At 44.4% G+C, this 12,890-nt stretch overlaps 1 protein-coding gene across 3 annotated transcripts in view; it reads right to left on the reverse strand.

Annotated features, from left to right (window-relative positions):
• Positions 1-12,890, reverse strand: part of SOX13 (SRY-box transcription factor 13) — a 129,646-nt gene that overhangs the window by 63,124 nt on the left and 53,632 nt on the right. For 2 of the 3 annotated variants that reach the window (XM_063955258.1, XM_063955261.1), the window contains exon 2: positions 1,092-1,164. In XM_063955258.1, coding sequence (XP_063811328.1) covers positions 1,092-1,153 — 62 coding nt within the window. In that variant the 5' untranslated portion in view covers positions 1,154-1,164. Of the gene's footprint in view, positions 1-1,091; positions 1,165-11,187; positions 11,323-12,890 lie in introns of all 3 variants that reach the window. The other variant, XM_063955259.1, reaches the window with a different exon arrangement.

Genomic DNA, 12,890 nt, shown 5'->3' on the forward strand with positions numbered 1-12,890 from the left:
AACCACAGTACACATGTGCAGCAATTGAATTGCGATGGCGGTCACACTGAGGGATTAGTTGCAAAGTGAGTGACAGGAAGACAGCATCTGGAGGGTGGTAATTGGGAGCAGTCAGGTATACGCAGGCGTGCCATGGCCTTTCAAACAGCGTTTTCTGGGCGTGTATAAATTAGCAGCTGCAATATTACTTGCTACTGAAGAGTCCTCAGCGTCCCAGGAAAGCAGCTCAGCCTGCGTGTCTACAGAGGCACTCAATCCGCGAGATGACCAGATATGTAACTATGTTTCAGCACTTGTACACCGTTGGACGAAAATTTTGCGACAGCAGTGGGCACCCCTATGATCAGGTTAGGTTCAGCACATATTAGCATATAGTCACTATTTGTGCAAACGATAGCAGGCAGGATGCACCAACAAGGCGGAACTTATTCTGCCACACATCGCAAGGATTCTAATAGCATATGCACGAAGATATGTGATTAGTACTGCAGTTTTTACGATAGGAGCTGTCCTTTGCAATGCGTGCCGGTCACTGGACTTTCGGGTATCAGCTCCAGGAATCCGTCTTCGCATGCACAGAGTGACGTGACAGCCGTGGGCCATGCTGGGAGGGATCTGATCGAATTCCTCTCAGTGCAGAGCGCAAAGAAGCCCATAGGATTCTATAGGGTAAGGCCAGCTTTTGCTGGCGTTACTCTTCACACAGTAGCCCCGGGATGCAGGGTGTAGTAAATGCAGTAAAAACCCAGAAAACAGTGTTTTTATCGCATTTTTCTTTTAGTGCATCCTGCCCAGCAACAGCAATCGCAAGAACAACCACATCGGAATAGACCAATGTCCATTTATTAGGTGAGTAGCTCCCTATACAGATCAATTACCTCTAATTCTCATTGTGTAAGTAGAGGAATGCAGCTCAATCAAGGATATAAAAACACGTGTGTGTACGTACGTGCATTCTAGGCCATTATGTACAACAATTCACTTGAGATTCAGAAATGCTAAACCTAATTTTGCATCTACAGACTTTAGCAGGATTAAACAAACATTTTCATATGCATGCAAATTCAGATCTGGAGTCCTATTTCTATTACCTTTCCTCTTGCGTGTGGGCAGCACACCATTTTAATTCTTCCTTTGCGTCTGATGGATCCATTCAAGCAGACACTACAGGAGACAGATATTTTTAAGTTAGATACAGAACACATAGTATGGCCTTTAGAGAAAAATACATTTGAGTCTACAAGACCACCTTCCCCAAAAGCTGCAAGTTGGCTAAATGCACTCCAAACCTGAAGCAATTCAGAGACAGCAACAGATTATAATGAAATGTTTTTATTAATCTCCACTCCCCAAACTTCCAGGGTGTAAGGATGCAAAATGCTATTATTGTAGAAAGGTCCAAATGTAATACTGTGATTTGCAGGAAGTGCCAAGATTATGGCAAGATTTAAAGTGGCAAATTCTAAAAAAGTAAAACCAAACCTGTTTTTACCTTCTTTTTTTTTACAAACAGGGTATTAAATTTGGCCCTTAGAGTTACAAGTCGTGTTTCCCACATCCAAAATTCTAAATCATTTTAGCATAACTGAAATAGTGACGCCTTGTACAAAAACGTTTAATGCACAAATTATTATGAAAAAATATGGGGGGTAATTCAGAGTTGATTGCAGCAGCAAATTTGTTAGCAGTTGGGCAAAACCATGTGCACTGCAGGTGTGGCAGATATAACATTTGCAGAGAGAGTTAAGGCCCGTACACACTGGTCGATATATCGGCCGTTCTCTTGAACGGCCGATATATCGCGGGACCGTCGGCCAGTGTGTACGGCCGATACGTCTGTGAACTCCGTCGTTCACAGACGTATCGCGTCGGCCGCGCAGCACAGCCGACGGCCAATATATCTACAGATATATTGGCGCGCCGCTGTGTGTGTACGGGGCGGTCGGCCGACCGCCCGTACACATGCTGCGGTGGCCGGCGGTGATTGACAGATGAACTGGGCGGGCGTGTGTACACGCCCGCCCAGTTCATGACGTCAGTCCCCGACGGATCGGGCAGTGTGTATGCTCAACACACTGCCCGATCCGTCCATAGATATATCTGCAGATCACCTTTAGATTTGGGTGGGTTATTTTGTTTCTGTGCAGATTAAATACTGGCTGCTTTATTTTTACACTGCAATTTAGATTTCAGTTTGAACACACCCCACCCAAATCTAACTCTCTCTGCACATGTTACATCTGCACCCCACCTCCCCCCCTGCAGTGCACATGGTTTTGCCCAACTGCTAACAAATTTGCTGCTGCGATCAACTCTGAATTAGACCCATGGCACAAAATGACCTTCAGGCTGTGTGTATAAGGTGTATTTGAAACATAAATACATTCTGTGTTTAGACTTGGGTCCCATCCCCCAGATCTCATGGTATGCAAATATTCCAATATACGTGCTAAAAACAAATTAGATATCCCAAACATTTTGGATATGAGAGACTCAACCTGTACTAATATTATATATATATATATATATATATATATCTATCTATCTATCTATATCTATTTCCAGTGCCCACCCAGCGGTGGTCACCCAGTAGTGTCCCCAATTCAAATTATGCCACACAGTAGCACAATCCTATTCACATTACACCACATAGTAGTGTCCCTTATTCATGTTATGACACACATTAGTGCCCCTTATACAGAAAGCCCACAGTAGTAGTGCCCTTTATGCAATGGCCACTGTAGTGGTTGTGCCCACAGTGGTAGTGCCCCTTTTGTAGAGCCCATAGTATTGGTGCCCCTTATGTCCCCAGAAGTGATGCCCCTTATGAAGTGGACCTTATGCAATGCCCTCATTAGTAGTGCCCCCATGTAGATATGCCCCATTTCGTTATGCTCCCAGTAGATATGCACCCTTTAGATTTGCCCCTGTAGATATGCCCCCTAAGCTTTGCCTCTGTAGATATGCCCACTTAGCTATGCCCTTTATAGTTATATCCCCAGTAGATATGCCCCTTGCAGGCTCACTTTAATGTGTGTGTGTGTGTGTGTGTGTGTTGAGAGAGAGTGAATATGTGTGTGTGTGTATGTATATGTATATATATATATATATATATATATATATATATATATATATACACACACACACACACACACACACACACACACACACATATATACACACACACACACACACACACACACACACAGGTTGAGTATCCCATATCCAAATATTCCGAAATACGGAATATTCCGAAATACTGACTTTTTTGAGTGAGAGTGAGATAGTGAAACCTTTGTTTTTTGATGGCTCAATGTACACAAACTTTGTTTAAAACACAAAGTTATAAAAAAATAAGATTTTACTTACCGATAAATCTATTTCTCGGAGTCCGTAGTGGATGCTGGGGTTCCTGAAAGGACCATGGGGAATAGCGGCTCCGCAGGAGACAGGGCACAAAAAGTAAAGCTTTTTCCGATCAGGTGGTGTGCACTGGCTCCTCCCCCTATGACCCTCCTCCAGACTCCAGTTAGGTACTGTGCCCGGACGAGCGTACACAATAAGGGAGGATTTTGAATCCCGGGTAAGACTCATACCAGCCACACCAATCACACCGTACAACTTGTGATCTAAACCCAGTTAACAGTATGATAACAGCGGAGCCTCTGAAAGATGGCTTCCTACAACAATAACCCGAATAAGTTAACAATAACTATGTACAATTTATGCAGATAATCCGCACTTGGGATGGGCGCCCAGCATCCACTACGGACTCCGAGAAATAGATTTATCGGTAAGTAAAATCTTATTTTCTCTATCGTCCTAGTGGATGCTGGGGTTCCTGAAAGGACCATGGGGATTATACCAAAGCTCCCAAACGGGCGGGAGAGTGCGGATGACTCTGCAGCACCGAATGAGAGAACTCCAGGTCCTCCTTAGCCAGAGTATCAAATTTGTAAAATTTTACAAACGTGTTCTCCCCTGACCACGTAGCTGCTCGGCAAAGTTGTAATGCCGAGACCCCTCGGGCAGCCGCCCAAGATGAGCCCACCTTCCTTGTGGAGTGGGCCTTTACAGATTTAGGCTGCGGCAGGCCTGCCACAGAATGTGCCAGTTGGATTGTGCTACAGATCCAACGAGCAATCGTCTGCTTAGACGCAGGAGCACCCATCTTGTTGGGTGCATACAATATAAACAACGAGTCAGATTTTCTGACTCCAGCTGTTCTTGCATATATATTTTTAATGCTCTGACAACGTCCAGTAACTTGGAGTCCTCCAAGTCACTTGTAGCCGCAGGCACTACAATAGGCTGGTTCAGATGAAATGCTGACACCACCTTAGGGAGAAAATGCGGACGAGTCCGCAGTTCTGCCCTGTCCGAATGGAAAATCAGATATGGGCTTTTGTAAGATAAAGCTGCCAATTCTGACACTCTCCTGGCAGAAGCCAGGGCTAGAAGCATGGTCACTTTCCAAGTGAGATATTTCAAATCCACCTTATTTAGTGGTTCAAACCAATGAGATTTTAGAAAATCCAAAACTACATTGAGATCCCACGGTGCCACTGGAGGCACCACAGGAGGCTGTATATGCAGCACTCCCTTCACAAAGGTCTGGACTTCAGGGACTGAAGCCAATTCTTTTTGAAAGAAAATCGACAGGGCCGAAATTTGAACCTTAATAGATCCCAATTTGAGACCCATAGACAATCCTGATTGCAGGAAATGTAGGAATCGACCCAGTTGAAATTCCTCCGTCGGAGCACTCCGATCTTCGCACCACGCAACATATTTTCGCCAAATTCGGTGATAATGTTGCACGGTTACTTCTTTCCTTGCTTTAATCAAAGTAGGAATGACTTCTTCCGGCATGCCTTTTTCCATTAGGATCCGGCGTTCAACCGCCATGCCGTCAAACGCAGCCGCGGTAAGTCTTGAAACAGACAGGGACCCTGCTGAAGCAAGTCCCTCCTTAGAGGTAGAGGCCACGGATCTTCCGTGATCATCTCTTGAAGTTCCGGGTACCAAGTCCTTCTTGGCCAATCCGGAACCACTAGTATCGTTCTTACGCCTCTTTGCCGTATAATTCTCAATACTTTTGGTATGAGAGGCAGAGGAGGAAACACATACACCGACTGGTACACCCAAGGCGTTACCAGCGCGTCCACAGCTATTGCCTGCGGATCTCTTGACCTGGCGCAATACCTGTCCAGTTTTTTGTTGAGGCGAGACGCCATCATGTCCACCATTGGTCTTTCCCAACGGGTTACCAGCATGTGGAAGACTTCTGGATGAAGTCCCCACTCTCCCGGGTGAAGATCGTGTCTGCTGAGGAAGTCTGCTTCCCAGTTGTCCACTCCCGGGATGAACACTGCTGATAGCGCTATCACATGATTCTCTGCCCAGCGAAGAATCCTTGCAGCTTCTGCCATTGCACTCCTGCTTCTTGTGCCGCCCTGTCTGTTCACATGGGCGACTGCCGTGATGTTGTCCGACTGGATCAACACCGGTTTTCCCTGAAGCAGAGGTTCTGCCTGGCTTAGAGCATTGTATATTGCTCTTAGTTCCAGAATGTTTATGTGAAGAGACGTTTCCAGGCTCGTCCATACTCCCTGGAAGTTTCTTCCTTGTGTGACTGCTCCCCAGCCTCTCAGGCTGGCGTCCGTGGTCACCAGGATCCAATCCTGTATGCCGAATCTGCGGCCCTCCAATAGATGAGGACTCTGCAACCACCACAGAAGAGACACCCTTGTCCTTGGAGACAGGGTTATCCGTAGGTGCATCTGAAGATGCGACCCTGACCATTTGTCCAACAGATCCCTTTGGAAAATTCTTGCGTGGAATCTGCCGAATGGAATTGCTTCGTAAGAAGCTACCATTTTTCCCAGGACTCTTGTGCATTGATGTACAGACACCTTTCCTGGTTTTAGGAGGTTCCTGACAAGCTCGGATAACTCCTTGGCTTTTTCCTCCGGGAGAAAAACCTTTTTCTGAACCGTGTCCAGAATCATCCCTAGGAACAGCAGACGAGTTGTCGGCATTAACTGGGATTTTGGAATATTCAGAATCCACCCGTGCTGTTTTAGCACTTCTTGAGACAGTGCTAATCCCATCTCTAGCTGTTCTCTGGACCTCGCCCTTATTAGGAGATCGTCCAAGTATGGGATAATTAATACGCCTTTTCTTCGAAGAAGAATCATCATCTCGGCCATTACCTTTGTAAAGATCCGAGGTGCCGTGGACAATCCGAACGGCAGCGTCTGAAACTGATAGTGACAGTTTTGTACAACGAACCTGAGGTACCCCTGGTCCATTTTGAACTTGAACTTCTTTATGTACAGGTTCAAGGACTTCAGATTTAGAATAGGCCTTACCGAGCCATCCGGCTTCGGTACCACAAAAAGAGTGGAATAATACCCCTTCCCTTGTTGTAGAAGAGGTACCTTGACTATCACCTGCTGAGAGTACAGCTTGTGAATGGCTTCCAAAACCGTCTCCCTTTCGGAGGGGGACGTTGGTAAAGCAGACTTCAGGAAACGGCGAGGTGGATCCGTCTCTAATTCCAACCTGTACCCTTGAGATATTATCTGCAGGATCCAGGGATCTACCTGCGAGTGAGCCCACTGCGCGCTGTAATTTTTGAGACGACCGCCCACCATCCCCGAGTCCGCTTGAGGAGCCCCAGCGTCATGCTGAGGCTTTTGTAGAAGCCGGGGAGGGCTTCTGTTCCTGGGAAGGAGCTGCGTGTTGCTGTCTCTTCCCTCGACCTTTGCCTCGTGGCAGATATGAATAGCCCTTTGCTCTCTTATTTTTAAAGGAACGAAAGGGCTGCGGTTGAAAAGTCGGTGCCTTTTTCTGTGGGGGAGTGACTTGAGGTAGAAAGGTGGATTTCCCGGCTGTAGCCGTTGCCACCAAATCTGATAGACCGACTCCAAATAACTCCTCCCCTTTATACGGCAAAACTTCCATATGCCGTTTTGAATCCGCATCACCTGACCACTGTCGCGTCCATAAAGCTCTTCTGGCCGAAATGGACATAGCACTTACTCGTGATGCCAGTGTGCAGATATCCCTCTGTGCATCACGCATATAAAGAAATGCATCCTTTATTTGTTCTAACGACAGTAAAATATTGTCCCTGTCCAGGGTATCAATATTTTCAATCAGGGACTCTGACCAAACTACCCCAGCACTGCCCATCCAGGCAGTCGCTACAGCTGGTCGTAGTATAACACCTGCATGTGTGTATATACTTTTTTGGATATTTTCCATCCTCCTATCTGATGGATCTTTAAGTGCGGCCGTCTCAGGAGAGGGTAACGCCACTTGTTTAGATAAGCGTGTTAGCGCCTTGTCCACCCTAGGAGGTGTTTCCCAGCGCTCCCTAACCTCTGGCGGGAAAGGGTATAATGCCAATAATTTCTTTGAAATTATCAGTTTTTTATCAGGGGCAACCCACGCTTCATTACACACGTCATTTAATTCTTCTGATTCAGGAAAAACTATAGGTAGTTTTTTCATACCCCACATAATACCCTGTTTAGTGGTACCTGTAGTATCAGCTAAATGTAACGCCTCCTTCATTGCCAAAATCATATAACGTGTGGCCCTACTGGAAAATACGGTTGATTCGTCACCGTCACCACTGGAGTCATCGCCTGTGTCTGGGTCTGTGTCGACCGACTGAGGCAAAGGGCGTTTCACAGCCCCTGACGGTGTTTGAGTCGCCTGGACAGGCACTAATTGATTGTCCGGCCGCCTCATGTCGTCAAACGACTGCTTTAGCGTGTTGACACTATCCCGTAGTTCCATAAATAAAGGCATCCATTCCGGTGTCGACTCCCTAGGGGGTGACATCCTCATATTTGGCAATTGCTCCGCCTCCACACCAATATCGTCCTCATACATGTCGACACACACGTACCGACACACAGCAGACACACAGGGAATGCTCCTAACGAAGACAGGACCCACTAGCCCTTTGGGGAGACAGAGGGAGAGTTTGCCAGCACACACCAAAAGCGCTATATATATATCAGGGATAGCCTTATAATAAGTGCTCCCTTATAGCTGCTTTGTTATATCAAATTATCGCCATAAATGTGCCCCCCCCTCTCTGTTTTACCCTGTTTCTGTAGTGCAGTGCAGGGGAGAGACTTGGGAGCCGTCCTGACCAGCGGAACTGTGAGAGGAAATGGCGCCGTGTGCTGAGGAGATAGGCCCCGCCCCTTTTCTGGCGGGCTCGTCTCCCGCTATTTAGAGAAATTAGGCAGGGGTTAAATATCTCCATATAGCCTCTAGGGCTATATGTGAGGTATTTTTAGCCTTTATAGGTAATCATTTTGCCTCCCAGGGCGCCCCCCTCCCAGCGCCCTGCACCCTCAGTGACTGCCGTGTGAAGTGTGCTGAGAGGAAAATGGCGCACAGCTGCAGTGCTGTGCGCTACCTTTTGAAGACTGCAGGAGTCTTCAGCCGCCGATTCTGGACCTCTTCTGTCTTCAGCATCTGCAAGGGGGCCGGCGGCGTGGCTCCGGTGACCATCCAGGCTGTACCCGTGATCGTCCCTCTGGAGCTTGATGTCCAGTAGCCAAGAAGCCAATCCATCCTGCACGCAGGTGAGTTGACTCCTTCTCCCCTCAGTCCCTCGCTGCAGTGATCCTGTTGCCAGCAGGAATCACTGTAAAATAAAAAACCTAGCTAAACTTTTTCTAAGCAGCTCTTTAGGAGAGCCACCTAGATTGCACCCTTCTCGGCCGGGCACAAAAATCTAACTGGAGTCTGGAGGAGGGTCATAGGGGGAGGAGCCAGTGCACACCACCTGATCGGAAAAAGCTTTACTTTTTGTGCCCTGTCTCCTGCGGAGCCGCTATTCCCCATGGTCCTTTCAGGAACCCCAGCATCCACTAGGACGATAGAGAAATATTGGCTAAAATGACCTTCAGGCTGTGTGTATAAGGTGTATATGAAACAAATGTATTCTGTGCTTAGACTTGGGTCCCATCACCATGATATCTCATTATGGTATGCAATTATTCCAAAATACGGAAAAATCCCATATCCAAAATACCTCTGGTCCCAAGCATTTTGGATAAGGGATACTCAACCTGTATATCTCTACCTATCTCACACACACATACTAGCTGTTCTACCCATTCTTCGCACGGGAGTTTCTGATTTTCACGGTTGTAAATATAAATGTAAAAAATTTGGTAAATCTATATAGATGTAAATTTAAGATGTCTTAATTTAAGTAAATATTAATCCATGGTTCTTGGCGTTACCCGAGGAGTACCTGTAGCAGATATGATAACAAGTGACAGGAGCATTTTTGTAGTTTATTCAATTCTACCCACTTGAGGTGCAATCCAAATTGTGATTTGATTGTCCATTTGGGCGTTATCGTTCACGCAATGCAAGCCACGCATCGGTAATGACGTCATTATGTCAATCCCCTGTTAAAATTCAAATTACGTAGTTTTCCTATTTACCACCTGAAAAATACCTATTTTATGTTTCAGCTTCTTATCATATCGAAAAGTAAGAATTAGTGATGAGTGAGTAAGGGCTTTCGCATTATATTTTTATGTATCTATCGAGATTGGATCGCACAAACCTCCTAGAACAATGTTTTGGGTGCCCGGTGATCAATTTAATAAATCTAGGAGTTGCCACCAGTTGTACTGTCTGCTGAAGCATTGAATATGCGAAGTCTCAACATTTTTATGGAATTCTTGTCATTGCCATTATGTTGCACTATGCACTTTGAAGAATATTAAAATGGACTAAGGGGCCCTATACACTAGCCGATCCGCCGCCGAGCTGCCCGACGGCGGATACGGCCGACTAGCGACCCGGCGGCGGGGGGGGCAGTGACGGGGGGAGTGAAGTTTCTTCACTCCCCCCGTCACGCGGCTGCATTGAAGTGCAGGCAAATATGGACGAGATCGTCCATATTGGCCTGCATGCACAGCCGACGGGAGACCAGCGATGAACGAGCGCGGGGACGCGCATCGTTCATCGCTGGAGCCTCCACACTGAAAGATATGAACGAGTTCTCGTTCATTTATGAACGAGATCGTTCATATCTTTCCAAAAATCGGCCAGTGTGTAGGGCCTATAAGATATTTGCTACTTAGGAGTGGTGTGCTGGTTCATATGATATGATATATGATATATATATATATATATATATATATATTATAAATAAATAATGTATGGGTTCTCTGGGGTACCTTAGCACATTACTCCCTTGCAATCAAAGAACCGGGAAGAAAAAAACTGCAATGCAATGGCATTGAAACGTCGGTGACTTAACGATGTCTACATTTTGCTGTGAAACTTTGTAATACACGCTTGAAGGTTTGAAAAGTCAGAGGAGTGCCACCCGGTTCTTTGATTGCAAGGGAGTGTCGTGCTAAGGTACCCCAGAGAACCCATACATTCTTGTATTATCGGAGGAAGGCACCCCGGTGGCTAAACAAGGACAGTGACTACCATAAAAATCACTAACTATATTAGATCACACTTTAAATACACAAATTTGTACATTATTATAGATCTTGGATGTTAATCATTTGAACGTTGGAAGAACTAAAAATGAAACAAATGACCAACTTGGATTTGCAACATGTCATCTAATTTTTTGATGGCTGCCAAGATCTGTATTCAGAAACCTGGTTGATCAAACATTAGATGCAAGTCATTTTGGAACACTGGAGAGATGCTCCTATGATTCAAGTGATGCAAGATTAATTTCGATTCATATTACCTTCATTTGCATGTACCACTAAAAACTGGCCAGCTTTCTTTTAAACACATTGATTTACAGTTGAGCAATAATGCACAACTCTAATCTGTCCCAACATTTTACATATGCAGGGAGACCTGCGTTTCCCAATGTGCATAATTGCACCTTCTAGTTGGATTTACAACTTTAAATGAGGACCTATGTTACAATCATGTTTATATATATGATTATATCTATGTCCTGCTAATCACAATAGGTACTTTGATAGATAATGTATGTACTGGAACAGTGTAATTATTCTGTATAGGCAGCAATGCATAATTAATAAGCAGTTCTATACAAATACCTGTTATATACACTGCTAAAAAAAATAAAGTACCATGGGCCTTTAGACCTCTATCAGCAGGAACAAAGAAAAATAAAGCTTTTACTTTCCATACCTGTACTAGCTCATTCATAGAGACACGTGTGAGCATTTCATTTTTAAGAAGTCCAATCAAGGTAGACATTTGAGAAGCATGAAGATACCTCAAATAGCCTCCCCAGCTGGTAGCAGATACGGGTACATGTTTCAGCTGGAATAAATATCATAAATACCGTATCATTGTGTGAAAAGTAACTCCTAGGATCAATACAACTGTGGATGCCTGTAGACGAAAATCTTGGTAAAATAAAATAAAAGGAGCCCTGCCCCGCCCCCCCCAATACCTAATGTACAAGGAGACATCTGAAAAGTAAGGGCTATTCACTCCTTACAGTGGTATAGAAATATCAGCAAAGAACCAGGTCTCTACACTAATGCAATTTCGATACAACTAAACTGATTACACTGCGATTAGAAACTAAAAAGCAAAGTAACCTAACCAACTTTAAAGACTTGTCTGGCAGAGCAGTAACTACTAAAAACAATCATTCACAAAAGTGAAATGACAATGCAGCATGTTTCAGAAAACGGACTGAATTACCTGAGACCGATGAGACCAGATTGTCTGTTTACTGTCCACAATGGATTCAAGGATTTTTATTTTTCAAATAATCCCCCTCCTCAATTCTGTAAACCACTAGGTACGAACGTCAGAGACAACAGTATCGCAAACCGCATCACTACCATTTGTGAAATATACACAAAAAGTGAGACAGTAGACAAATTTATTCTCATCAACTATCCCACTATAGATCTGGTCCTACCTATAAAAAGAGAGGAAGTGGGTACAGAATTGATTCTATCTATTTCTATTTTTCATCCTTTTCTAAAGTATATTATTCCATCGCAAGATTAAATCTGTAATCAGCAGTAATGCAGAATACGGGAGCCACTGCAACACCTAAATTTGAGGTTAAAATATTAAGAAAGTTCCAGTAGACACAATTATACCTTGTGACTCTGCTACATATGTTAATTAGAAAAACAATGTAACTGCAATGTAAAACTAGATATAGGAGATTATTAGTTTATGAAGAGGAGAACATCAGAGGGCATGAGTGCTTTATAGTGTCACAAAAAAAAAAAAAAGAATTTACAGTAACAAAATGAATTAGCAATTTTCCTACATCCCAAAAACAGAATGGTATATGTTTATCTGTGTATTAGAAATATGTGACATCTAATTTCTCCTTAGTGAGATGATTATAGGTTTACTTTTCATTACATGTATCTAGTTATTTCACATTTAAAGATTACAGAACGACAGCCTGCAATACTCTAAAGAACTATTGTAAACATTCCCATACCTTGGTAGGGGATACAGTTATATTGCCGGTCAGGATACAGACGCCAAAATCCCAGCCACTGACAAAGCCAACAGACGGAATCCCGGGTAACAGGGGCTATTCCGACACCCATACAGTGGGAATACAACCTGTGGCGGGCACAAAGAGCCACTGAGCCCGCATTGGGCTTTCTAGCGCTCTGCCCATTGCCAGCATTCTGGGGTCGGTATGCTGACCTCCAGGATCCTGATATAAAATGTGATATTTCACATTTTGTTTACATATATTATGCAACGGAGAGCAAGTTATTTTTCATATATTTGCAAATTGAGACAGATACGCCTCAATGCAGAAATATATTAGCTATACATGGTGTACTACAGAGGTTATTTGCATAATTATCCCTAATTATTAAATTAAGTAAAAAGAAGAC

This window comes from Pseudophryne corroboree, chromosome 2, assembly GCF_028390025.1.
Source record: "Pseudophryne corroboree isolate aPseCor3 chromosome 2, aPseCor3.hap2, whole genome shotgun sequence".
NCBI lineage: Eukaryota > Metazoa > Chordata > Amphibia > Anura > Myobatrachidae > Pseudophryne > Pseudophryne corroboree.